The following is a 20,015-nucleotide window of genomic DNA, read 5'->3' on the forward strand; positions in this document are numbered from 1 at the left end:
GAGACCACTCGCCCTGGACCCTGGGGCATCTTGGTGAGAGGCTGCTCTAAGGACCTTCTTACAGGGTTTGCACTTGTGTTAGGTGATTTTGATGTGAGTTCATGGAAGCGGAGGTTTGCTCCGGGTTGGATGTTTTGTTCCTGTCGGAAGCAAGGATAATTCTATGATTAGATACATTAATAAAACGTAATGAGAGAGGGGGAGACCAGAGTGAGGCTACAGCTGTAGTTGGTAAAGAAGCAGCCGTCACTCATATTGGCTGGGAGAGGGAGATGGCTGGCATTTTAGGGCTTGGATAGCGTTCAGCTTTTATTTGTGTTCAGACACGGTTCCCAGGTGGTCTTGTTCTCGTCTTGCTCCACATGGTCTGAGTGGCCCTGTCCAATGTTGATATGACATTGTCTGTTCACCAGGAGAACAGCAAGACCTCTCTCGGGGATTCAGACCAACCTTTGGCCGTAAGGAAAAGCTTTCCTCTGGTGCACCCACAATTACAATAAATTTTGTCAGACTAATACCACTTTCAAAGTAACAAACCAAGTTTTATCTACTCAACCAAATCCTTAGCAACTTGGTAGCTTTTCTTATTCTCAAGTCATTTTTTTTTTTTAACAAGTGGTGTATAAAAGGGCCACAGGTCAAAGTGTTATCCGTCAGTATCTTAATGATCCCTTAACCTTTAATCAAGGGTCTTTTATCAGTCAGATGACAGCAAGAAAAGAACTCAAGACAAACAAACAAAAACACACTATGAAGCTATGCATTTTCTGTGGTACCTGTATATGCCTATAAATGCATGGAGAACATTCTGGAAGAACACACGTTAAACCGATAGCTGTGGTTACCTTGGAGCAGCAGGGAGACCAAGATTGGCAGTGATGATCAAAGGGAACCTAACGTTTTTTAAAAAGAGACTGTTATTTTAGTTTTAGGTTCACAGCAAAGTTCAGTGGGAAGTACAGAAAGTTCACATCTACCTGTTTCCCCACACATACGTAGTCTCCTATGTTACCAACATCCCCCCCCACCGCCCACAGAGTGTTACATTTATTACAAATGATGAACCTACACTGACACATCATCACCCAACGTCCATGGTTTACCTTAGGGTTCACTCTTGGTGCTGTACGTTCTGTGGGTTTGGACAAATGTGTAATAACTTGTATCTGTCATTATGGTATCATACATAAGTTACGGTGTCATAACTTAAATATTGTGGGAAGTGGTTTGTAAATATTTGCTAAATTGGTCTTTTTTCTAATGGTCTTTAACCAGGTACGATGTTGCACCAATAGTGCTCTTATTATTTTCAGGGTTTCTCACTAAATTCTAATTTTATGTGGAGGCTTCTGACTCCAGTCGTATTTTCTAGCCATTGTGAAATGAAAGAATGTGGGACATACATTTTTCTGTTTCCATGATGCTTCTTCCACTTAGTTCCCCATCTTTACTTTTTTTTCCAGTTCATATATTTTTTGAATTTTATTTTATTTTTTTATATAGCAGGTTCTTATTAGTTATCTATTTTATACATATGAGTGTATATATGTCAACCCCAATCTCCCAATTCATCCCACCACCCCCAACCCATTTTTCCCTTGGTGTCCATACGTTTGTTCTCTACATCTGTGTCTCTATTTCTGCCTTGCAAGCCAGTTCATCTGTACCATTTTTCTAGATTCCGCATACATGCATTAATATATGATATTTGTTTTTCTCTTTCTGACTTACTTCACTCTGTATGACAGTCTCTAGGTCCATCCACATCTCTACAAATGACCCAATTTCGTTCCTTTTTATGTAGTTCCCCATCTTTAAACTGGTCCTTTCTGTGTACATTTCAGTTCCATTCCTGGGAGCCCCCAAGGGGAAAAAAATAGCATATTTATTTTCACTAAAACATAACTTAAATTTATCATTCCTTTCAATTAGTATGAAGGCATGCAAATTTTTTTTTTGGGTCATAATGAATATTCTATTTAAGTTACATGTTTACCCCTCAGTTTTTCTTAAACACCTCCCTTTAAAAAAAGTTTTTAGGGACTTCCCTGATGGCGCAGTGCTTGGGAGTCCGCCTGCCAATGCAGGGGACACGGGTTCAAGCCCTGGTCCAGGAAGATCCCACATGACGCAGAGCAACTAAGCCCGTGTACCACAACTACTGAGCCTGCACTCTAGAGCCCACGAGCCACAACTGCTGAAGCCCGGGTGCCTGGAGCCTGTGCTCCGCAACAAAGAGAAGCCACCTCAATGAGAAGCCCGTGCACCGCAACTAGAGAAAACGCATGCACAGCAATGAAGACACAATGCAACCAAAAATAAATTAATTTTTTAAAAAAAACTTAAAAATTTTTTCAAATATTTACAAAGGTAAAATGGTATAATGAACTCTCACGTATGTCTCACCAGCTTTCACAATTGTCAATACCTGCCTATCCCATTTTTATCTCTATTCCTGACACCCTACCCCTCCCAACTTGCCACGGGATTGTTTTGTAGCCAGTCTCAGACATCATATCATTTCATCAATAACACTTCAATATGTATCTTTAAAAGATAAAAATTCTCTTGTGAAATCCAACCATGCTACTTAAAACTTTTAACACTGATTCCTAAATATTCAGTTAGTTTTCATATTTCCTAAATTGTGTCACAAATGTTTATTCCAATCAGGATCCAAAGTCCACACTTTAAATTTATTGCCATGTCTATCAAGTCTCTTTTAATCCAAAGGATCTGTAGGTTTCCTCCCTTTTTCATCCTTGCAATTTTTCTGTCAAAGAATAAAATGGTTTTCTTCTTCCAGTTAGCCAATAAACTATTGTTTCTTTGCAAATTATTTGTAGAAGGACATGTGTTCTGGGGAGTTTTCTGCATTCTAGATTTTGTTGATTGTATTCATTCTATTTCCTGTGAACTGGTAGTTAGATTTAGAGTAGGGTTTCCAGATAAAATACAGGACACCCAATTAAATTTGAATTTTGACTAAACAATGAATATTTTTTAGTGTAAGAGTGCTCAGTAGTGCAATATTTGGTCATCTTGTATTTTTATTTGCTAAATTTGACAACCGTAATCTAGAGAGTTATCACATTCAGGCCTGGGTTTTGGGCAAGAATACATTCAATTTAGTGTTGTGTACTTCTATCAGGAGACACATAAGGTCTGGTGGTTTCTCTTCTTGTGATGTGAAAAATAATGCAAGAGTTCACGTTTTGTCAGCTGGATGCATCCGTTGTTAATACAACCCTTCAGCTTCTTACCTGATGATTTTGGCAGGTGATGATCATTGCCCAGAATCACTGCTTTATTAGGGCTTGCAGAATGATGCTATTCCAGGTGTATCATTCCTTCTGCGTTCATTAGCTAGTATTCTCTATAAAGAACTTACTCTTCTGTACAGTTTATGTATTGATAGGAAAGTTAAGCTCTTTCCTTAAGTCAGAATTTTGCAAGCACCTAAGAGAGAGCCTTACAGATCTAACAGTGAAATCTTGCTATGGATTTAGATAACTCTTACAAATCCAGTAAATCAAAATATACATTCAGTAAGGTTAAATTTTTTTTTTTTTTTTTGCGGTACGCGGGCCTCTCACTGTTGTGGCCTCTCCCGTTGCGGAGCACAGGCTCCAGACGCGCAGGCTCAGCGGCCATGGCTCACGGGCCCAGCCGCTCCGCGGCATGTGGGATCTTCCCGGACCGGGACACGAACCCGTGTCCCCTGCATCGGCAGGCAGACCGTCAACCACTGTGCCACCAGGGAAGCCCAGTAAGGTTAAATTTTTAAAACATTTGTATATGTTAAAAATCAAACATACATTTAGAAAATGAGAATTCTTCAGCATTGAAATGTTGACAGCACACTGAATTAGTTAAAACTTCCTAAGGATTACAATTAAAATTAGATGTTAAATTCTCTAGTATATCAGATTATCTGAAATGTTTCAAACCACTGAAAACTGAATAAAGCCTATAAAAAGAGGCACAATGATTATACAACTTTTCACACCTGGTTTTACACAGTATATATCAAAACTTTATTTCCTCACCATCTATATGTTTATTATTTATGCCTTTTTAGGATTGCAGACTCATCCACTTAGGGGAGCTGAGTAAGCATCGCTAGTTTCCTACCACACCTGAGAGTGTTTCAAGGCAACACGCCAGAAAGGGCAGACAGAACGTGGGAACTTGGATCCACCAAACCCCATATGGACAAGCCCAGGCCTTCCCGTGTCTGGCTCTCGAGTCCACATCTTTGAACTGGAGTTAATTATAAATTTTTCAATTCAGAGCATCATACATTCTGGTTGTCTTTCCAACTTCATCCTTACCAATCTTTACTTTCTGATGTAGGTAGATGGAATTCGGCACCTCTTCTCGTCCTCCCAACATGAGTTGTAGCCAGTCTTCCCGCTGCCTGTTAAGAGCTCACTGGATTCTGCACTCTCTCTGTTTTGCTTCTGTATCTACCCATCAGCCCCCATTGCACAGTTGTTTGCTGACAAATCAACCTTAGAACTCCAGATGAAATGTGGAACTGTCCCTGTCAAGTTTCTTATTGATATTTTTCAGGTAAAGAAATAGCCACTGAGAAATTAAGCAGGTGTTTCTCATGACAAGTTTTCAGCTAAGGAGCCAGGGCTATAATTCAGGAGTACTTTCCCATCATTACTAGGTCAGAAGTAGGCACTATGTGACCTGGATGCTGTCATTGGGTGTTCGTCTTAATTGTCTCAGGCAGATGTCCTATCTACCTCCCATCTGACCTTTAATTCTTCCATTTCTTCATATCTAAGGGTAAGAGATCAGTGAAAACAAATGAGCTCGTTTACAAAGATACCATGGTGCAACAAATTGATCGTGACATCTGCATATCTTGAACACAAAAATCTCTTTTTAGTCATTATTCACTGAGTTATATAAAATGCTGACGTCCACTGACTTGTTGGAGTGGGCTTTGAGGCTTTCAGGTAAAGATATTGTTTAAAGTAAATGTATTATTCCTTTTACTATTAAGCAACAAATTTCCAATCTAAAGGTGGAGATTACTACTGTCTCTCAGCTCACCTAGCCCATTTCTGTTGTTGATTTGTCCTTGTTTTACAGAGTCATTTGCAGTTTCTGTTGCATTTGAAATAATAATCTACTCTGGAAACTCATAAGTGTAAAAAAAATTTTTATGTACTTGCCTAATTCTATATTAGCTTTAAAAATTCGATATATTTCTTTAAAAGCAGAATGGAAGATAGAATCTACATTATGCATTCTAGCTTGGGGCATTTATCATTTTAATAGGGGTGACTATAAAAAAAGGGCTTTAAAATTTTTTTTATTTATTTATTTTTGGCTACGTTGGGTCTTCGTTGCTGCGCACGGGCTGTCTCTAGTTGCAGCAAGCAGGGGCTACTTTTCCTTGCGGTGTGTGGGCTTCTCATGCTGGTGGCTTGTCTTGTTGCAGAGCACGGGCTCTAGGTGAACGGGCTTCAGTAGTTGTGGCACGCAGGTTCAGTAGTTGTGGCGCACAGGCTTAGTTCCTCCACGGCATGTGGGATCTTCCCTGACCAGGGCTTGTACCCATGTCCCCTGCATTGGCAGGTGGATTCTTAACCACTGAGCCACCAAGGAAGTCCAGTGCTTTTGTTTATCTCGCTGATTGTAATAGCTTCCTTTTCCTCATGGACTCTGTTCTTATTTTAAGACTTTGTCATTAGGAGCATTGTGTGATGTTGAGAGTATAGTTGGAAATATCCCAAAGGATTAAAGCAGCCATGTCTTGGCTAGCTCATAGAGCAGAGAGGTCATAAACACCTGATGTCTCTTAGCCTTATCAAGTGATAGTTATGCATCTCAACCCTGGAGGGATTTTGAAAACTCTCAGAGGTTCCCATGGCTGGTTAGCTCTGGCTACTTGAATGCCAAGTTGGGCAACAAGAGCAAACTAATAAAATCTAGACCAGAACTAAAATTCTGTTTTCTATTCATTTGTAAAAGCATTATTGTAGGCAGCTTACGGTATAAAATCTCACTGTGTTAGGCTGAATTATGGCCCCCTCCCCAAAGATATACACATTCTAATCCCAGGAGCTTGTGAATTTGTTATCTTATATGGTATCTTAGTCTGTTTGGGCCACTATAACAAAATTCCATAGACTTGAGTAGCCAATAAACAACAGACATTTATTTCTCACTGGCAGATTCAGTGTCTGGTGAGAACTCACTTCCTGATTCACAGGTGACAGTATTCTTGCTGTGTTCTCACAGGGCAGAAGGGGTTAGGGAGCTCTCTGGAATCTCTTTTATAAGGGCACTAATCCCATTCATGAGGGCTCCACCTTTATCACCTAATCACCCTGTAAACTCCCATCTCCTAGTACCATCCCACTGGGGATTAGGTTTCAGCCTATGAATTTTGGGAGGACATGGACATTCAGTCTACAGTACATGGTAAAAGAGACTTTGCAGATGTTATTAAATCAAAGATCTTGAGATAGAGAGATTATCCTGGATTAACCAGTTGGGCCCAGTGTAATCATAAGAGTCCTTAGGGAGGCAGGAGGGTCAGAACAGAAAAGAGACCTGAAGGGGAAATCAGATGTTGAAGTGATGTGATTTGCAGATGGAGGAAGGGGCCACAAGCCAAGAAACGTGGGCAGCGTCTAGAAGACGGAGAAGGCAAGGAAACAGATTCTCTCCTAGAGTCTGCAGAATAAATACGGCTCTGCCTAAACATTGATTTTTAGCCCCCAAGACCCATTCTTGGACTTCTGACCTCCAGAACGGTAAGATAATTAATTTGTATTACATTAAGGCAAATATATTTTCAAAAAAATAAGTAAAATTACAAGCATGTTGCAAGTTTTTCCCCTGACCCAGAAAATACAGGGTGAGGTCACTGAAGCAGGGATAAGAGAGCAAAACAGCCCTGAACTCCACAGAAGGTAAATGACCTGTTTGACTGTAGCCTGACCAGCTCTTAGAAGGAGAAATTAATGACCAAGGACGTGTGAAACAAGGAAAAGCTTTCAAAAGCTAGAACTGTAGCCAGGATCGCTGGTTGTGCAGATAAGCAGTTGGTATTGATACGGTGAAAGTGACTCTTGCCACCTTCGGAAAATGATGACAGTTATTCAAGGTTTACTTTCTTGGATAGAATAAGCTGTCATAATTCTTTCTCTAAGTCTTTATAACTCTTTTTAACTTTCCAGTACTTTTTTTTTTTTTTTTTTTTGCGGTACGAGGGCCTCTCACTGTTGTGGCCTCTCGCATTGCGGAGCACAGGCTCCGGACGCGCAGACTCAGCGGCCATGGCTCACGGGCCCAGCCGCTCTGTGGCACCTGGGATCTTCCCGGACCAGGGCACGAGCCCATGTCCCTTGCATCAGCAGGCGGACTCTCAACCACTGCGCCACCAGGGAAGCCCTAACTTTCCGGTACTTTTAAAGTCAATACTTTACCTAAATGCAAGAAAGTTTAAATAAATCTATCATGAGAAGCCATAAAATAAATGAAATGATAATTATTGAATGCAATTAAGGACAAATCCTGAACTATTAGTTCTCCATATGGAAGCAAAACACTCCTGTAAGGAGTAATATGGGTCAATCCTGTTAGATTCTGCTAGTTCTAGCTAGAAATCCTTCCAAAAAGAATAAATTTTTTTTTTAAAAAAGAGTCTTGGCTCTGTAGGAAAATACTTTCTTCTTTTAAACTACACAGATTGTCAAGATCTCAGGAAACAAGGCAAGGTTGATCAATGCTTGGGTAGCTAATAAATATCCAGGTTCCAAGTGGGTACATTTATTGAGCATTTATTGTTGATGATTAACAAGATTGTTAATATTATTTTTTTAGTAGATAAATAAATTTATTTATTTACTTATTTATGGCTATGTTGGGTCTTCATTGCTGCATGCGGGCTTTCTCTAGTTGTGGCAAGCGGGGGCTACTCTTCTTTGCAGTTAGCAGGCTTCTCATTGCGGTGGCTTCTCTTGTTGCAGAGCACAGGCTCTAGGTGCACGGGCTCCAGTAGTTGTGGCATGTGGGCTCAGTAGTTGTGGCTCAAGGGCTCTAGAGCATAGGCTCAGTAGTTATGGCACACGGCTTAGCTGCTCCACGGCATGTGGAATCTTCCCGAACCAGGGCTTGAACCCGTGTCCCCTGCATTGGCAGGCGGATTCTTAACCACTTCTCCACCAGGGAAGTCCTTTTAATATTATTAATAATGTAATTACTAACAATAGGTAATTAACAAGGTAATTATTAATATAATATTATTAATAATGTAAACATTTTTATGAGTAGGAAATTTGTCCTTAACTATATGTCTCCTTTTCTCTGATTTATTCTAAGGGGTAAATATTTGGTTGCTTTATACTCACGGCATGACTTTATCACCAGATTTTGTAAGTGATGTTCAATCTTGTTTAATGGAAGAGTAAATATTAGTGATCTATTTTTCTTTTTTTTCAAATTCTAAAATTGAGATATAATTGACATATAACGTTATATTGGTTTTGGATGTACAACATAATGATTTGATATATGTCTAAATTGTGAAATGATTGCTACAATAAGTTTAGTTAACGTCCATCACCTCACATAGTTACAATTTTTTTTCTTGTGATGAGAACTTCTAGATCTACTCTCTTAGCAACTTTCAAATGCACAATACAGTGTTGTTAACTATATTCACCATACTATCCATTACATTCCCAGGACTTATTTATCTTGTAACTGGAAGTTTGTACCTTTTGACCATCTTCAAATGTAGAAACTTTTGGGAGTTTGTACTTTTTAACCACCTTCAAAAAGTTAAACTTTGGGGGGCATGGGCGAAATGGGAAGAGGTGTCCAAATGTATTTTTCAAGAGTAATCTAACGATAATGTATAGTCTTTCCATTTTCATTTTAATAGAATATGTAAGGTTATGTGTGGTGACCATAAGAATGGAACTGGGCCCTGGAGGGGGTTTTCTGAGCTCTTTTTTTAAAAGAAATAAATTTATTTATTTATTTTTGGCTGCATTGGGTCTTCGTTGCTGCGCACAGGCTTTCTCTAGTTGTGGCGAACGGGGGCTACGCTTCGTTGCGTTGCGCGGGCTCCTCATTAAAGTGGCTTCTCTTGTTGCGGAGCACAGGCTCTAGGCGCGCGGGCTTTGGTAGTTGTGGCTCGCAGACTCAGTAGTTGTGGCTTGCGGGCTCTAGAGCGCAGGCTCAGTAGTTGTGGCGCACGGGCTTAGTTGCTCCACGGCATGTGGGATCTTCCCGGACCGGAGCTTGAACCTGTGTCCCCTGCATTGGCAGACGGATTCTTAACCATTGTGCCACCAGGGAAGCCCCATCTGAGCTCTTAAATGAAGGGTTTCCAGGGGAACAACTGGCTTTTTTAAAAAATTGGAGTATAGTTGATTTACAGTGTTGTATTAGGTTCAGGTGTACAGCAAAGTGAATCAGTTACACGTATACATATATCTACTCTTTTTTTTTTTTTAGATTCTTTTCCCATATAGGTCATTACAGAGTATTGAGTAGAGTTCCCTGTGCTCTCCAGTAGGTCCTTATTAGTTATCTATTTCATATATAATCGTGTGTGCATGTCAATCCCAACCTCCCAGTTTATCCTCCCCCACCTTACCCCCTGGTAACTATAAGTTTGTTTTCTACATCTGTGCCTCTGTTTCTGTTTTGTAGGTAAGTTCATTTGTACCCTTTTTTTTTAAAATTCCACATATAAGCAGTATCATATGATATTTGTCTTTGTCTGACTTACTTCACTCAAAACTGACTTTTTAAAAAAAATTTTATTATATATGTTACAAATATTTCTTCCGAATTTGTTCCTTATATATATATATATATTTGTTGTTATTGTTGTTTATCTTTTGGCCGCACTCTGCGGCATGTGGCATCTTAGTTCCCCGACCAGGGATCGAACCTGCGCCCCCTGCATTGGCAGCTCAGAGTCTTAACCACTGGACCACCAGGGAAAACTGGCTTTCTGAAGTCAAAAGAGAGAGACCTTGGTGGATGTGTGCATCCCCCCACCCCAGGATCGGTGCCTCCCACCCACCTCTCCCTGTGCTTTCTGCCCCTCCCGTTGTAGCCCCACCCATATTGCAGCTGGCTCTGTCCCTAGAACATAAGCTCCCCCAGGACAAGGGCCATTTTTGCCTGCCTCCACATCTCAGGCCAGGCACAATCCCAGGCATGTGGTAAGTGCTTTAACAAGTACATAGCCTCTTGGAGAACCTTGCCCCAGTCCTACAAGGTTCTCCAGCTACCTAGCTACCTAGCTCGCGCTGTCACTGAGTCTTCAAAAGGCTATGCCACCATTCTGTCAAACCAGTTGCTTCAGGATGGTGGTGACATGATAAGACCAGTAAATTCCATGTGCATGGGCCCATTACTGTACTTCTTTTACCATAAAATGAGGTTCTTGATCAGAAGCAATGCTGTGTAGAGTACCACGATGATGGAGAAAACATTCTGTAAGTCCATGGATGGTAGTTTTGGCAGAAGCATTGTGTACAGGGAAGGGAAATCTGTATCCAGAGGAAGTGTCTACAGGCACACCTCGTTTTATTGCACTTCACTTTGTTGTGGTTTGCAAATACAGTGTTTTGACAAATCGAGGCTTGTGGCAGCCCCGTGTCGTCAGATTACGGTTAGCGGGTTTTTTTAGCAATAAAGTATTTTTAAATTAAGATATGTACTTTTTTAAAAAATGTAATGCTATTGCACACTTAAAAGACTACAATATAGTATGAACGTAACTTTTATTTACACTGGGAAACCAGAAAGTTCATGTGACTCACTTTATTGTGATATTCACTTTATTTCGGTGGTCTGGAACCAAACCTGCAGTATCTCCGAGGTCTGCCAGTATTGCAATAAAGACAAAATGCTGCCCCTTCCATGATGGAAACAGTCCAATGCAGTCAAGCTGCCACCAGGTGGATGGCTGAGCACCCCAGAGAATGGTTCCGTATCAAGGGCTCGGTGTTGTTCTCTGCTTCTGACCAGTTGGACAGTTGGTGGTCATAGCCAGGTCATCCTCAGTGAATGCAAGTCCATATTTCTGAGCCCATGCGTAAAATTCCATCCCCGCCACTATGGCCACTTTGTTCATGAGCCCATTGGGTGATGACAGGAGTGGCTGGGGAAAGAGGCTGATTGGTAACCACGAAAAGGCATCCATCCACTTGATCATTAAAATCCTCTTTTGCTGAGTTCACGCTTTGGTGAGAATTCACAGGAGGCAAAAATATCTTCTTCACATATTTTGCCCATTCGGAGAGGCCTCTCCATGTACCTCTTTCCCAAAATTTCTTTGTCCCCAATTTTCCAATCATGTCCCTTCCAAGTCCCTGACCATCCAGCCAAACCATTGGCTACAGCCCATGAATTGGTATAGAATCCCACATATGGCCATTTCTCCTTCCAAGCTAAGCGTACAACCAGGTACACTGCTAGACGTTCTGACCCCTGGGAGGATTCTCCTTCACCTTCATCTTTTAGGGATGTCCCAGAGAGGGGCTCTAGTGCTGCAGCTGTCCACTTGTGGGTGGTACCTACGTATCTACAGAACTGTCTGTAAGCCAGATCTGAGTCATTACTTCCTCTGTCAGTTGATGATAGGGAACTGCCCATGAAGCCATAAGCACAGCCTGGGAGAGACAAGACAGAGTAGCAGGGGTGGGACCACAGGCATTTGGGCCACTTCATCGTGTAACTTACTTGTGCTTTCAGGGCCTGCTTGGGCCAGATCGTGTATATACCAGTTCCATTTGATGATGCACACCCAACATTATGGCTTGGTGGGTCAGATGACACCCAGTTCATGATGGGCAGCTCAGGTCACGTGGTAACTTGGTGGCCCACGGTCAAGTGTTCAGTCTCTACTAAGGCCCAGCAGCAGCCAGGAGCTGTTTTTCTAAAGGAGAGTAGTTGTGTGTGGATGATGGCAGAGTCTTGCCCTAAAGCCCTAAAGGCAGTGCTGTGATTCACCCTTTCTCTGCCTTTTTGTTCTATTTGCTAATCATACTGGTAAGGGTGATCTTTTTTTTTTTTTTTTTAAAGAAGATGTTGGGGGTAGGAGTTTATTAATTAATTAATTAATTTTTGCTGTGTTGGGTCTTCTCTTCTGTGCGAGGGTTTTCTCTGGTTGTGGCAAGCGGGGGCCACTCTTCATCGCGGTGCGCGGGCCTCTCACTATCGCGGCCTCTCGTTGCGGAGCGCAGGCTCAGTAGTTGTGGCTCACGGGCCTAGTTGCTCTGCGGCATGTGGGATCCTCCCAGACCAGGGCTCGAACCCGTGTCCCCTGCATTAGCAGGCAGATTCTCAACCACTGCGCCACCAGGGAAGCCCAGGGTGACCTTTTGATTACCCTGATTAATCTTTTGCTTGAGTAATGTGTTGTTTCAAATGCTGATCTCTTATAGAAGCACTCTTACCAGACACACCCAGAAATAATACTTTACCAGCTCTGTGGGCATCCCTTAGCCAAGTCAAGTTGACACGTGGAATTAACCATCCCGCATGGTAACCATTAGCCGCATGTGACTATTTCCATTTAAATTAATTAAAATTTAAAATTCAGTGTCTCATTCACACTAACCATAGTTCAACTGATCACTAACTAGTGGCCACATATTGGACAGATACAGAACATTTCCATCCTTACAGAAAGCTCTAGTGGACAGCACTGCTTTGGAGGATGAAACCAAGATGTGAAAAAATTCTCTGACTTGCCAGAGATCAAAGATAAGTCTGTGGAACCATCAAGAGAAACACTCTTCTCTTAAACAATCCCAGAGTATTAGATAATGGCAGGATGATGGATGGAGGGTCAGGGAAGAGTGGTAATGTTTTTGAAACTTCAGCCAGCCTCCTCGGACATCCATATTCGGGTATGTATACGCAATTCCAATTCCTCTGCCAACACAATGATTATTAAAAATCTCCTTCTGCACAGCTTTCTTCTAGTGTGGAGGCCCCAACTTTGTTTCTGAAGTTGCTAAACCTTCTGAGAATCTGATGCAACTATTATTCCCTGTCTCCACCCAACCCAGCCCATTTTTCTGTATATGAAATGAGGGACTGGGGAAAAGATTGGAAGATATGTTTGTAATTTATGCTCCTGTTTTAGGCAGAGTCACTTATCTGCTTCCAAAGACAAAATGAAAATGAATCTATTTTCTGGGAAGATGTGAGTAGATAGAGCCCATAAGTTGGAGTTTTGTGTGAGTGAATGATGGGCTTTTTGCCAATTCTGGTAGAGCTCCTATGGCCCTTTCTAGTAATAATCATTGCTAACATTTATTGAAGTGTTACTGTGTACCAGGCACTATGCTAATTGCTTTGCATACTTTATTTAATAGCAGTCCTCTGAAGAGATTACTAATGTTAACTTTTCTTTGCAAGTGAGGAGGCAGCCAGAGGTTAAACGCCTTTTCAAGGTCATGCAGCTTCCACCTAGCAGAACCAAGATTTATCCATCTGCCTGCAGAGTTTGTGCTCAGAGCCTGGCACTGTACTTTTTCTTGATCATGTCCCTGGTATTGTCTTTATTATTCTGTGTTGGGTTTCATCTATCTGTTATGTGTCTCTCCTTCAAGACTGAGAGCTTCTTTTTTTTTTTTAATTTATTAATTTATTTATTTTTGGCTGCGTTGGGTCTTCGTTGCTGCGCTCGGGCTTTCTCTAGTTGCGGCGAGAGGGGGCTGCTCTTCATCGTGGTGCGCGGGCTTCTCATTGTGTGGCTTCTCCTGTTGTGAAGCATGGGATCTAGGCATGCGGGCTTCAGTAGTTGTGGCACACGGGTTCAGTAGTTGTGGCTCGCGGGCTCTAGAGCACAGGCTCAGTAGTTGTGGCACACAGGCTTAGTTGCTCCACGGCATGTGGGATCTTCCCAGACCAGGGCTCGAACCCGTGTACCTGCATTGGCAGGTGGATTCATTTTTGTTTTTTTTTTTTTTAGCAGGCGGATTCTTAACCACTGCGCCACCAGGGAAGCCCAAGACTGAGAGCTTCTTAAGCAGAAAGTCAGTGCCTTACTTACTCAAGTGTGTAGTTGATTTTGGCGACCACAGCCATTCCTATTTTTGAGCTCTCCCTGCCACTACCACTGGCTTTGTAGAGTTTACCTCCCCTGTGACAGCATCAAAGGATAAGAATCACTCTTTCCCTGTCGCAGGCCCTTAGGGTATGGACATAGGACCTGGCTTGGCCGATCACTTCTCCCACCTGGGACACAGAATCTTGAACTAGCGACACAAAGAGGATGATACGGTTAGGCCTTGTTCACGGTGATGGTGGTAGCATCCCGACCAAATGGTTTCTGCTAAAAAATGGTGTCTGTCTTTCTGCTTGCTGACCGTCCACCGCTGCCTTATTTCCTGTCCATTTCCCAAACCCAGTTCTCCTCCCTCCCATCTATTTCTTCCAAATATTCTTTTTGTGTGTGTAGCGTTGGTTTCTGCTGCTTGCAACCAAGAATCATTACTAACACGGTCAGCTTTGTATAACCAAAGGATGAGGGTAATGCTTTAGTAACTGTTTGTTGAGTGAATGAATGAAATCTCATAAGCTGTCAACATGTCTTATAGAAGGGTGGACTAAAAGGGGGAAGTAGGCTATAAGAATATAATATGAATATGGTCTAAGAATATAAGTATGTTATAAGAAAGTGAGGTGGGGAGGAATAGTTTTCTGTTTAAATTCTTCTCCTTTTAACTTGCCAGATGTGCTTGCTGTAATGTGGAAGCTCTGACAAAGACAGGACATGGGACAACTGTCATTCTTAAAAATTAAATTTTTAGAAAATTTTTTTAAAAAATTGTCATTCCAAAAATTTTTTAAGAAAATTAAAACTTTTTAATTTAAAAATTCTTTTAAAAATTCTTTAAAATACAGTTAGAAAAGAAAATCCCTCTGCTTAAATCTGAGATGCAGGTCTTCAGCCTCCTCTGAAGCTTCCTATAAATTCCACTGTGAGTCTCTTCAACAACTGCTTTTCAAACACATTTCTCCCTGGTGGGAGAATTAAGATCCCGCATGCCTCGCAGCATGGACAAAAAAAAAACAAAAAAAAAAACCTCATTAAAGTTTTCTATAGTGATGGCATATTGTCTTGATAATATTTGGGGTATATTGAGTTACATAAAATATATTATTGAAATTAATTTCACCTGGTTCTTCTTATCTTTTTAATGTGGCTACTAGGCAATTTCAGTTTCCATTGGTGGCTTCCACATAATTTCCCGTAAAACTTTATTAGGTTTACACTTAACCAATTTATTGAATATCTACCCTGAACTGGGCCATGCAGAGAGGAATGTGTCAAGTACCACTGGAGTACACAGGGAGGAGAGCCGTGCCCACGGCATTAGGGAGGCCTTCAAGGAGGAGGTGGCATCTGCCCTGGTACTCACTCTCTTCAGAAATCAGCAAGACGTTCAAGGGTGTGGTCTCGCTGTGGGCTTTGCTCCCTTCGGCATTTTAAAAGCATGGAAGACAGCACCATACACCTCTACCCTATGAAAACCTGACAGCCACACGAGTCCTGGCTTTCCAGCAAAGGGTCAAATCAAGGTAAGGGATATTCTGATATCTGAACCTTAATCTCAGTATCTGACCTCATGTGCTTAGTATTTATATCATGAAGTGAGCAGTAGACAAACATTGCTGGAAAAGTTGTTTGCCTTTCAAGGACATCTAAATAATGATTTCTAAAATATAGTGCCAAGTAAAGCATACTGTTTTTTTCTGTTTGTTTACAAATTTACTACTGATTTAATATTCAGTTGGGTTTGGGAAGTCATCCTCAGCTGCTACTGTGATAATCTTTGAGTTCTAGGGGACTTTGACATGACATTGCTAACCAGCCCATTTGCTCTTTGGGTTAAGTGTAGCTTCAGCCTGATCCCAGGGAGCTCTCGGATGTGACATGTATCACTGAGGTTGTCCTTCCAGACACAGCCAGAGGCAAGGGAGCAGGGCTGTTGTACTCCCACATAGATTAGTCATTGGCCACAGGCTTCCCTCCAAGGATGGTGCAGAACCTTCCAGGCATCTCCAGACAAAGCCGTGGTGGCCAGCCAAGGACAGGAGGAGGGTGTAGGGGTGAGCAGTTAGCAGCCAACACCCTGGAGCTGGAGGACAGGTGCATGCCCCAATGAAGGCATCGGGACGGGACACCAACAGTTGTGTCACAGTCACACTTTGGGAAAAACCATGGCGAGCCTCAGTCCTGCCTATGGTGTCTCCTGCGGCTGCACAAGAATCAGGCTAGTCTTTGGAGCACCTGCTATTATTCGCCTGGCCATTCCTGTTCTGGACTGTCATCATCTCTAAGATAGAGATACCTTACCAGACGAAGGGGAAATTTCATCTTGCAGTTGCAAGACTACGCAGTCGGACGAATGGCTCTCATCTGTGTGAGAATTTTTTTTAAAAAGACAAAAGAAGGGGCTTCCCTGGTGGTGCAGTGGTTGAGCGTCCGCCTGCCGATGCAGGGGACACGGGTTCGTGCCCCGGTCCGGGAGGATCCCACATGCCGCAGAGCGGCTGGGCCCATGAGCCATGGCCACTGAGCCTGCGCGTCCGGAGCCTGTGCTCTGCAACGGGAGAGGCCACAACAGTGAGAGACCCATGTACCGCAAAAAAAAAAAAAAAAAAAGACAAAAGAAACCAGTGTTCACTAGCATAAGAAGCTGGCTAAAGTCACCAGGATCAATGTTAGGACCTCCAGTAGATTCAGGGCTTCTGACTCAAAAACCAGTGCTTCACCACTGGTAACCACAAATATGATCTACTATCTATTTTCTGTGATTTTTGTTTTGTTTTGTTTTAGATTCCACATAGAAGTGAGATCATCAGACACCTCTTAAACTCGCATAGAGCTGTATGTCAATTATATCTCAATAAAATGGAAAAAACAAACCCCCCAAACCCAATGCTTCAACAGACACTATGCTGTCTTCTAGCAAACCAACCAACCAGCTAGCCAACCAGCCAATAAACAAAAAGCCCACCAAAAATAAATAAAAAACCTAGGGTTTGTCCCGCAATGAATGAGGTACGTAGTCAATGACGTGGAAGAAAAAGATATTACCTTCAGATTATCCTAGTATAAGCAAAATGCTTAGTGTTCAGAAGAGTGCTTGAGGGATTTCCCTGGTGGCGCAGTGATTTAAGAATCTGCCTGCCAATGCAGGGGACACAGGTTCGATCCCTGGTCCGGGAAGATCCCACATGCCGCGGAGCAACTAAGCCCGTCTGCCACGACTACTAAGCCTGCGCTCTAGAGCCCACGAGCCACAACTACTGAAGCCCGCATGCCTAGAGCCCGTGCTCCGCAACAAGAGAAGCCCGCGCATGGCAACAAAGAGTAGCCCCACTCGACACAACTAGAGAAAGCCCGCATGCAGCAAGGAAGACCCAGTGCAGCCAAAAATAAATAAATAAAAATAAAATAAAAAAATTTTTAAAGTACACAGTTTAATGCCTTACAGTATATTCATAAAGTCATGCAACCATCACCACAATCAATTTTAGAATGTTTGTATCATCCCCAAAATGGAACCCTGTACCCCATTGCCAGCACCCCCCGAGTGGGTTGAATTGTGGCCCCCAAAGGTATGAGATTCCATTTGGAATCTCAAAATGTGACGTTTTTTGGAACAAGTGTCTTTGCAGAGGTAATTAAAGTAAGGATCATGAGATGAGATCATTCTGGATTAGGGTTTTTTAAACCAATGATGAGTGTCTTTATAAGAGACAGAAAAAGGAGAACATACAGAGAGAAGGCAGTGTGAAGATGCAGGCAGAGGCTGGCGTTACAAAGCCCAAGCCAGGAGCATCAGGGGATCACCAGCCAGCACCAGAAGCCAGGAGAGAGACACGGAAGGGATTCTCCCTCAGACCCTCCAGAGGGAACCAACCCTGCCGACACCTTGGTTTTGGACTTCTGGCCTCCTGAATTGAGAGAGAATACATTTCTGTTGTTTTAAGCTGCCAGGTTTGTGGCAATAATTACGGCAGCCCCGGGAAACGAATAGACTTCAACCTCCCCCTCTTCCCCTGGCTTCTGGTAACCACCAGTTTATTTTCTGTCTTTAGAGATGAGCCAATTATTGACATTTCATATACACGTCATGTAGTCTTTTGTGATTGGCTTCTTTCATTTAGCATGACGTTTTCAAGGTTTATCCATGTTGTAAGATGTATCTGAATCTCATTTCTTTTTATGGCTGAATAATATTCCATTTCACGGATACACCACATTTTGTTCATCCATTCATCAGTTGATGGACATTTGGGTTGTTTCTGCCTTTTGTTTATTATGAATGATGCTGCTGTGAACATTTATGTGGAAGTTTTTCCGTGGACATATGTTTTCGTTTCTCCTAAGTTTCATATGGAGTCATATGGTGACTCTGTGTTTAACGTTGGGAGGACTGGACTGTCAGACTGTTTTCCAAAGCAAATACACAATTTTACTTTCCCACCAGCAATTCCAACTTCTCCACCTTCTCACCAACATTTGTTATTATCTGTATTTTTTTTAAAGCAGGCATCCTTGTCTTTTTTTTCAATAAATTTATTTTATTTATTTTATTTTTGGCTGCACTGGGTCTTCGTTGTTGCACACAGGCTTTCTTTAGTTGCAGCGAGGGAAGGCTACCCTTCGTTGCGGTGCACGGGCTTCTCATGGCGGTGGCTTCTCTTGTTGCAGAGCACGGGCTCTATGTGCGTGGGCTTCAGTAGTTGTGGCACGTGGGCTCAGTAGTTGTGACTCGCAGTCTCTAGAGCACAGGCTCAGTAGTTGTGGCACACAGGCTTTGTTGCTCTGTGGCAGGTGAGATCTTCCCGGACCAGGGCTCGTACCCATGTGCCCTGCATTGGCAGGTGGATTCTTAACCACTGTGCCACCAGGGAAGCCCTATCTGTATTTTTTTGATTAGACCTGTATCCACACCACAAGTCCCCTTGGCCATACACAGCCTTCTATGTCGACACCACAAGCCCCGTCACGGCTTCGGCTTCCTCACCACATGTCCCTTTGGGCACACATGGCCTTCCATGTCCATGTAAGTCCCCTGGGCTAACACAGTTTACTGTGTCCACAGCATGGAGACCACAGTCTCAGGTATCCAGAGCCTTCTAGGTTGACCTCACGGGTCACCTCAGGTACTAGAATCTCTACCTCCCTGCTACCATTTGCCTTCCAAACACAGAGCCTTCATGTCCAACACAGGAGTTGCTTCAGGTACACACAGCTAGCTGTGTTCGCACAATTCTACTCAGGTACACAAGTCCTCTGTGTCTCCATCACACATTCCCTGGGTCACACACAGCCTTCTCTGCCCAAACCGAAAGTCTCCTGGTTACAGACAGTTTTCTGTGACCACACCACGGGTCTCCTCAGGTACTCAGAGCCTCCTGTATCTACACCACAATTTCAACTGGGTACAGCCACCTTCTGTGTCCCCCGGCGTACGAAGAGCCACCTATGCCCGCATCACAAGTCCCCTCAGGTACGCACAGTCTTTTTTCGTCTATACCACGATTTTCCTCAGGGACACACACCACAAGTCCCCTAGGTGCTCACAGCCTTCTATCCACACAGAAAGTCTCCTCAGGGGCACACCGCCTTTTGTGCCCACATCACACGGGGGCACATGTCGACACGTCTACCTCCACACCACCACATGTCATCTTGGAAACAAACAGCTTTCTTTGTATTTCTTTTGCCGTGCCACACAGCATGTGGGATCTTAGTTCCCCAACCAGGGGTCAAACCCGTGCCCCCTGCAGTGGAAGCACGGAGTCTTAACCACTGGACCACCAGGGAGGTCCCCGGAACAAACCCTTTCTGCTTCCACTCCACATGTTGTCTTGAGCGCACACACCCTCGTATGCACAGCATGCGTCCTCTCGGGGACACACAGCTTTCTTTGTCCACATCACGAGTTTCCTCTGATGCCTACACAGACTCAGGGGTCCGCAGC

The 20,015-nt window shown here is 42.9% G+C and overlaps 1 protein-coding gene across 1 annotated transcript in view; it reads left to right on the forward strand.

Moving 5' to 3' along the window:
• The window catches only part of WDR59 (WD repeat domain 59), a 117,155-nt gene extending 104,219 nt beyond the window's left edge, over positions 1 to 12,936 (forward strand). The window contains exon 26 of the mRNA XM_079907189.1: positions 12,688 to 12,936. Within this exon, the coding sequence (XP_079763315.1) occupies positions 12,688 to 12,722 (35 nt within the window). The 3' untranslated portion in view covers positions 12,723 to 12,936. The remainder of the gene's footprint in view (positions 1 to 12,687) is intronic.
• The last annotated feature ends 7,079 nt before the right edge of the window (positions 12,937 to 20,015 follow it).

The sequence above is a fragment of the Stenella coeruleoalba genome, assembly GCF_951394435.1.
Source record: "Stenella coeruleoalba genome assembly, chromosome: 20".
Taxonomy (NCBI): Eukaryota; Metazoa; Chordata; class Mammalia; order Artiodactyla; family Delphinidae; genus Stenella; species Stenella coeruleoalba.